The sequence below is a fragment of the Ciona intestinalis genome, chromosome 7 (genome assembly GCF_000224145.3).
Source record: "Ciona intestinalis chromosome 7, KH, whole genome shotgun sequence".
Taxonomy (NCBI): domain Eukaryota; kingdom Metazoa; phylum Chordata; class Ascidiacea; order Phlebobranchia; family Cionidae; genus Ciona; species Ciona intestinalis.
The window spans coordinates 3,947,614-3,956,353 of NC_020172.2; the positions used below are offsets into that span (position 1 = coordinate 3,947,614).

General features: G+C 36.2%; 1 protein-coding gene across 1 annotated transcript in view; it reads left to right on the forward strand.

Moving 5' to 3' along the window:
* The first annotated feature begins 6,147 nt into the window (after positions 1–6,147).
* LOC101242058 overlaps positions 6,148–8,740 on the forward strand; it is a 5,340-nt gene continuing 2,747 nt past the window's right edge. The window contains exons 1-4 of the mRNA XM_026835116.1: positions 6,148–6,220; positions 6,463–6,624; positions 7,362–7,532; positions 8,220–8,384. Coding sequence (XP_026690917.1) covers positions 6,148–6,220; positions 6,463–6,624; positions 7,362–7,532; positions 8,220–8,384 — 571 coding nt within the window. The remainder of the gene's footprint in view (positions 6,221–6,462; positions 6,625–7,361; positions 7,533–8,219; positions 8,385–8,740) is intronic.

Here is an 8,740-nt window from a genome sequence, read left to right on the forward strand (position 1 = left end):
GGACGAGTTTCGCTGCCGTGTAATGTAGCGTCGTTTAACGGGGGACGAGTTCGTGGGCGTGTAACTTAGCATCGTTTAACGTGGGACGAGTTCGCTGCCGTGTAACGTAGCGTCGTTTAACGGGGGACGAGTTCCGCCCGTGTAACGTAGCATCGTTTAACGAGGGACCATGCCTGCCAAAACACACGTAACCTCCCGAACGCACACACACTCGCACATACACTCAAGCAGACGAGTGCACGAGCCGGTGCGTTCGCATCAACGAATTCTCGAATTTTACACTGCACGCTTGTTACGATTTATTGATATCAAAAAGGGGGGGGACTAGTCCCCCTAATCCCCCCCCCTGGGTGCGCCACTGATCTGCATCATACTCTCTTTTAAATCAACATATCCTGTTCTAAAACTTTGATCCTGCTCAAGATAAAAGTAATCATTAATAATGAAATTGGAATTATATTTAGAAACAATTACCGACAAAGTTACATTTGTGGAAATTCGTAACCTGGCGCAAGGTGTATGAAACAAATTACCTGTGGTATAACCACTGTCGTTTTCTGACCACACGAGGATAAGCCAATTTATATTCATTTATTCAAATAATGGTTTGGCACTAGTAAAGAATTCCCGGTATGTTACAGATTAGGCTGGTTGAAAGTGTTAGAGGTTGGTAGTCAAGGGTTATTAGTTTGTGGTTACACCACTTTTGTAATCTCAAAGTAATAGCCACCGCTAATGTCCGCGAATTTTTCGTTTAAACTATACAAATGGAATCGTACGGCAACCTGGTGTGCCTGGCCTGCCTTGAAACGTTTATATTCTATTTTAATTTTTAAAAATACTTGGTCAAGATAACATCTTTACAGTGCTTATACAACGTCAAAATAAACAAGAACTATATATTATTGAGATCGTAAGAATAAGTTGCTATATACAAAACTTTGTTCAATTTTAGTATTTAAATAACGTTAAAACTTGTTAGACTTCTAATAATGCCTTGCAAACGACGATAAAACAAACGTATATTTCGTAGTATAAACAATCCTACGTTAACATTGGGCTGTCTCTTCAACTGTATTGTGACCTGTGACCCTGAGTTTAACTAGGTGGCGCCAACGAGCTTACTTCCACAAAAGGCTGCTTGTGAATTTTTATGTAAAATTCCGCTATATTTTAAATCTTTGGGTATTTTTTGTTATATTTTATATTTATATAAATTTGTTTTATTTTTCGTTGTGTATTAGGGATATTTCCAACAGTTTTATTGCTAAAACAGTTATTGGAGTAGCCTACTATATAAATATATGTTTATTGTACAATTCATCATCGTGTGCCAGCATAAAAGCCTTAAAAGGCACTACAGTAGGCTACTCTCAGAATAAAAATTGTATCGTTACGTTTCGAAGCAGAAATCAATTCACAAAGTTAGAAATATTAAAACATCACACACCGTGCAGCTATAGTTAAAACATACAGAAAGCACGGGGTTTACGGAATAAAATATGACATCTCAGACCACAGTTATCAACAGCAGTACGATACGCTCAATTTCTTTAAAATAGTAATTTCTTTTTTGTAATGTTCTATTGTTTTAGCTTGAGCCTGTGGTATAGTTAAACCGGGGAAGTGAAATGCAAATCCAGGTTCTAATTTGACAATGTTAGTGTCTTCCTTTCCAAGTTTCATTCTTAGTATGCCAGAGGCCCATACGTCTTCCATCGGCATAATTTCGTCTTGTTTTACTGAGCCATAAAGTAGCTTTGCTGTAGCCACTGACGTAACGTACATAGCACCGTTACAATACGACGGAAAATCATTCGGCTTGTATTCGTCGGTTGAGAGGTAGTATGGACTATTTAGATCTCGTGTGGGTTGTCCATTTTTTATTAAAGTATGGCCGCATAGTACGGGAAAGTTTTCAACGCCTTTGTCCAGTGTAGGTCTTTCTAGTGATTCAACGTTCGATGTGTGAAGTAATTTTGTAAGGTGATCGGTCAAAGTTGTTTTTGAAATTCTGACATCGTCGTCTGACTTGCTGACGAAATAATGAGATGGCAAATTTTCTGAAGACCATTGCAGAATGGTAAGAGACTTCATCACTATTTTCCTATAATTTGTAATAGAGAACGTTAGCTGAAACACAACAGTGACGTATAAACTGTACAGACTGTACCGTGTCAGCCAAAACATATCATAATGTTGGACAGCTATAAGGGGTTCTTAAACTTTAGTATATATGAATGTAACTTTCTTTATCCAGCGTTCCTGGAAAATGATAGTCGTTATACCACGGATGTTCCTTACCCAAAATTTACTCAAACAAACTCACTATTTATAGTTTAAACATAAAGTAGAGTGGGGGGAAATGAGACACCTTTAGCCATAATAACCAAATAGTGATTCATACATACCTGTAGCTATCCACGTAGTTGATAAACAAAATGTCTTTTTGCTTTTCCGATTCCTTTAAAATTCTTTGGTTTATGTTTTCCTCCGTTGATTTTGCGAGGACGAAGACATATTTGATGTTGAAGCCATTCAAGTAAGAAATGGAACCTACCGTGTCTCTTATTGTTTGTCTCAGTACAAAGTTATTCGGGGGTGAAATAATGAAACATATTATGCAAACTGTGGTGGTTTCTGTAAGATTAATTGTAAGTTTATTATCTGTCATTATATATAAAAAAAAAACGAAAAATCACCCACAAAGTAACGTACGTGGTAACTAGTAAGCTTGCACGGGGTGTATAAAACAGAACACCCTTGTTATAACCACTGCCCTTTTCTGGCAACGCGTGGTTAAAGCAAATTACATTTATTCATTAAACTTGTTTATTCACGAATTGCGGGGCAACCGCAGTAGTAACAAGAAGGGTTATGTTCTACAATATAACTCGTAAGCTGGCACGGGGTACTGGAAAGTGGAAACAGAAGTTACATTCATAACAATGAGGGGTTGTGTTTAGAATAAATCGAGTTACATTCATAAAAATATTGAGGTATTTGAGTTACCACATTCATATTTCATATTTGTCGACTTACTTGTAGTTGTCGAGCAATTGGGTGAGAGCGTTGGTTGTGTAATAAGAGGCATTTGAGGGTAGACCGTTGGCCTTACAGTAAACGGTGTAGTTAAAGCTGCAGCGCTAATGTTTAACTGGGGTGTTAGAACTACAGTCCTGTTATTTTTGGTCCGCGAAATGATTCTTGATACGAAGTTTCCATTAATTTTGAACGAAGTTTGTACAAAGCTACACACAATAAAGATTAGCTGCTGTTTAGGGGGGAAGATGGAACGCCTTTTCATTTTATTTTCTCCTTTTATTTGATAGTAAACAAAGAACATTCAAAGAATTTTTAAACCGTATTCTCACGATTCCCATATAGACCTTTTTTAATTGTTTAAAAACACGATCAGAATGTTTAGATATTATGTGCTAAAGGTGTCCCGTCTCCAAATGGAAAGGGAAAATAAAATGAAAAGGTGTCAACAGTAATATATAGACAACAGTTGGCAACTCGTGTGACCGTGCTCGAACTGAATGAGCAGTACGATGTATCACCACAGAGTATTTCTATCATTGTGATAAATAGGTAATTAGCTTTGGATGTTATACTTACTATAGCTTTATGAAGACAAGTGATATAAGAACAACACAGCCAAATGTAATCAATTTTGAGGAATTCATAACCTAAAACAAAACGCTATTGGGCATAAACCTGTATAAGAGAGTGTTACATTTGTAAGTATATATATAGCTCACACAATGTATAGAACTGTTTAGTAAAATGGAATATTTATAGGACCGTTAGGACATGCTATTTTTAAATAGACATCACATAATTAATACTCTGGAAATTATAAATGGTATGTCATATAGTACTGAGGGGTAAGAATCTTACTCCTGGGTAAGATGGATACCGTTAGCACCGAAATCCTGTATTTTCTGATCAAGTTTTAAACAATTAACAACGCTCTTTTAAATTCGTTGGAATGACGGTTTATAATTTTGTAAATATTCTTTTTTACTACCAAATTGGGAGAGAAAAGAGAATGAAATATGTCTCGTCTTACCCCACCCTATACTGACTTATTTTATTTGGTTTGTTTTATAAAATGTTTTTAACTTGAATATCTATTACACTCTATAGAGTAGGGTGGGGAATATGGGACATCATTTCATTATATTTTCTCGTCCCATTTGGTAGTAAACAAAGAAAATTCAAAGAATTATTAAAACCGTATCCTCACGACTCCCATAGACCGTTGTTTATTGTTCAAAACACGATAAGAATACTTGGTTATTATATGCTAAAGCTGTCCCACCTTCCCCCCCCCTAATATACTTACAATTACAACTACAGGCATACAAGCACGTATAATGACACCATAAAGGTGCATTACAATGATTTAAGTATAGCCTGAAATCATCTCTGACAATTTTCCTTAACTTGCTCTCGTTTATAATTACACTTTCCATGTCTATTTCTACACTAAGCTCAACATTTTTGTTGGTTATGTGTTTAATACAAGAATCTTTTCATCCCTTATATTTGTGCCTTTAAAATAGTCATAAAGTGCAGATCAGTGATCAGTCATAAGGATAGAACAGAATAAAACCATATTCAGTACGGCACCGTATTGAGTCTATTGTTCATCTGAATATACAACGGAAATACAGGAAACAACAGCACGACAGCACAATCTATTATCTTCGTTTAATAATTTGACTACCAGCAGTGATCAATGCCTTTAAATTGTTTAACTAAATTTATATGTTTTTTCGGATATACGTCGATGTGTTGACTGCTGTGTCGAAAGGTGTAGTCTAAACTAAAGGTTACTGTCGTATTTTGCAGCATAAAATGGGTTTAAGTTGCTGAACACGTTAATGCTATTTCTTCCGCTTTCATCCGACTGCGCAAGAAACAGAGAACTATTTCGTCTTTACGCATCCAGTCTTATATCAGCGAATCCCCAATGCCTCTTGCAATTGCATAATCCACCCACAAAGTAACAAACAGGGTAACTCGTAAGTATGCACGAGCTGTGTATGTGCAACAATACCTGTGCTATAACGATTGCTGTTTCCCGGCCACGCGAGAATAAAGCAAGTTACACCCATTCATTCAGTCCATACAACACTGTGTGCAAGCGTGTGACGAATGCTACTGCAGCACGACACACAAGTTACAAGTGCGCGCTGAAAATGAACGAAACAAGACCATCGTATATCTCCAAGGTTAGTCTGACCCATTATAATATATTTACGATTAGGCAGATAAGTTCTTGCTTCTCCCATTACCACATCGTCACTCAGCATCCTATACAGTGATTAAATTGACTCGTTTTATTATTTGTGTGTTTTATTAGGTTTAAACTAAAGCGTCGCTGAAATGACCTAAACCATAATAGTCAAAACTTTTAAACGCTTCTGCTAATGCAAAACGTTACTTTTACCAACCTTATATATAGCAGAGTGGGGGAAGATGGGGACACTTAGGCACATATTGCCAAATATCACGGTTTTTGGGTGATACACGGCCCTCATAGAGATAATAGTATGTTTGTCAGTCATTTTTTGACGAACTTGCTTCATTGTAACGCAGTTTTGAAATTCATACCATTTTTACCATACGAGTAAAAAAGATTATTTTTCTCCTAAAGAACTGTAATGTTGCGTCGTACATAACAGTTCTTTAGGAGAATATTCCTCGTTTTTTTGCACCTTGTAAAAAGATTGTACAGAACCTAATTTAAGGAGAAATTAACTTAAGGATTAGAATAACTAGATAACAAACTGTTTGCACCAACACTATAGAACAAAGATTTTGTAGATTATATTCTTTATCAGGTCACAACATTAGTTATAATATCTGATTGCATTTTCAACAATTACCGACGCTTTTTTATAGTCATTAGGATGCGGTTATTTAATTCATTAAAAATTATTTGGTACTGCTATGGAATGAGAATAGAGAGTGTCCCGTCTTACCCCATTCAACTATATCAAGGCACGCCATCACTAACGATAGGCCTACACATAATCGCTTGCATTTTGCGTGGGCTGAATCTATATACACCTCAAGGCAAACACCAATGCCACATAGGAAACTGTAGAAATATTTAGTTTGTAATTTGCCGCGATGGACTTGCAGCATTTTCTGATTTTAGTGTTTTTGTTGAACGTTGCAGTTGCTAAAAAGCGATATCAAACTGGTATGTTACGTGTGCATTTTGTCATATATGCGTATATATATGTGTGTGTGTGTTGGAATAAGGTTTTACACAAGGTAGTAGATCGTGTTTTAAACCATTAACAACGGTCTATGGGCGTCGTAAGGATACAATTTATAATTCTTTGAATGTTCTTTGTTTACTATCAAATGGGACGAGAAAATAGAACAAAAAATGTGTCCCATCTCCCCCTTAAACTAAACGTGTTTGTATATGATTCACAGTAACGTGTGAAACTAGAGGTAATGACATTACAACTGCTGTGTTTCGAGCTATATGTCCGAGTGGTTGCGCCAACTACAGCATATATTCATTATGGGGAACCAAACGGTACACCGGCGACTCAAGAATATGCTCGGCCGCAATTCACTATGGTAAAATAACAGGTATGTGAGTATTACTTGTTGGCTTCACAGTTTAGAAGTGTGATTTTCAATGTTTAGTGAAAAAATATTATTAACTATATTTAACGTTTCTACGAAAGACATGATTTCACAATTGCTAAAACATACAGTAGGGTAAGATAGGAAACTGTTAGCACCAAAATCCCACATTTTCTAGTCGTGTTTTAAACGATTACCAACTATTTTTTGGAGTCGCCGGGCTATACGGCTATATATTTCTGTAAATATTCTTTGTTTACTACCAATTGGGACGAGTAAAAAAGGCCACGCTTTACTCAACTTTTGTGTTTTTCTAGACGAGCAGGGGGGAAGGGTTCGAATCGTATCAAAGTGGGGTAATATTAAATGTAAAGGATCTTTCCGCAATGGAGTTCAAAGCGTAGGCAAAAATAAATGGAAAGGAAGATATTTTCACTTCAAACGTAAGAAAAACTTGCTTTGAATGGGCTTAACTTAATTGCTTTATCATGGCGTGCTGCAGGGCAACGACAGTCGGTATAACACGCGAATATTATGTTTCGTACACCTCGGTGCCAGCTTTACGAGTTTCCACGTATGCAACTTTGTGGGTGATTGTCTCTTTTTCGTATGACTGACAATTTAAGATTGGGATCGAGGCAACCTATACTGCAAACTATATACTGCAACCAAGAAATTTATACTATATATTGAGTTTTAATGTGATATATAGCTTCATTATGCTTCATTATACCATGCAGGGCCTCAACGTTGCTTGCAACAAGACATCGTGACGTCAGCACCCGTGTATAAGACAAGGTGCCCAAGAGGTTGCGAATATCGCATGAATGAAGTTTTGGGAACGCCTACTCAGTACAGCAGTCGATCTAGTGTATGTTCTGCTGCAATACATGCTGGGGAAATTAATGAAGGTTGGTTTCGAAAAAAATCAATAAAAAATTTTCAAAAAAAAGTCGAAAAAAAAGTCGAAACAAAAATAAACAAAACAAAGTTCGAAAACAATTAAAAAATGTCAGGGAGATTGAAAAAAATCTGGTATACAGCTGCGGGGGTCGGTTGTATAATTCTGTAAATATTGTTTGTTTACTACCAAATGAAATGAGAAAATATATAAAAACAAGTACTATCTTACCCCCATCCTACTATAAAACAACATGTACCATCTTACCCCACCCCACAATAAATGGTTTATATTATAGGAGAGGGAGGAATTGTAACGGTGTACAAAGTCAAGCCTGTACCGACAAGAGAAAACACGACATGGATTGATTTTTACGAATCGTCACAACGTGGTTGGCTGGAAAGCCGGCCGGGAACATTTTTCCAGAGTTCTTTCACATTTGACGGTAGACAAAAATATATTTTTTTAAGTTAACGGATATCCTTACAACAAAATGATCTTTTTTAAATTGTTTTACATAAATGAACTTTTTTTAAATTTACACAAAATTCCACATTTTTATAATTAATAAATATTGTCACAACAAAACAAACTTTTTTAAAAAACATACTCACGTTTTTACAATAAAATGACCTTTGTTTTAAAATTAGATTGACTTAAATTTAACTTTTTTTTAAACTAACCAAAATTCCAACAGTAAATCGTATTCAGTGTTCGAAAGATGCGGTTGGAATTAACGGTAGTTTCATGTTCTTCTGTCCGCCTGGTTGCCACAGAGAAAACTACCGGGTTATTGGGGACGGAATTTACACAGAAGATACCAATATTTGTGCAGCAGCAATTCACGATGGGCAAATACCAAGTATTAACAATTGTATAATAGTAGAGTGGTGGGAGACAGCAGGACACCTTTAGCACATAATATCTAAATATTCTGATCGTGTTTAAAAAATTACATACAGTCTTTGTTTAGCACCGAATGGTACGGGAAAATAGAATGGCAAGATATTCTATCCCCCCACCTTACTATATATACTGTTGCTATCAGGGATATTGTACTTGTATTTTTGGCTCTTTCGGCAAACAAATTCCTAACCGACGTTTCGACGTCCTATTCAGATCGTTTTCAGCAAAATCTCTCTTTACAATATAACGTTAATATGTTCTGATCGTGTTTTTTTCGACGTTTATTGTCGTTTCGTTCAGGTCGTCTTTTTT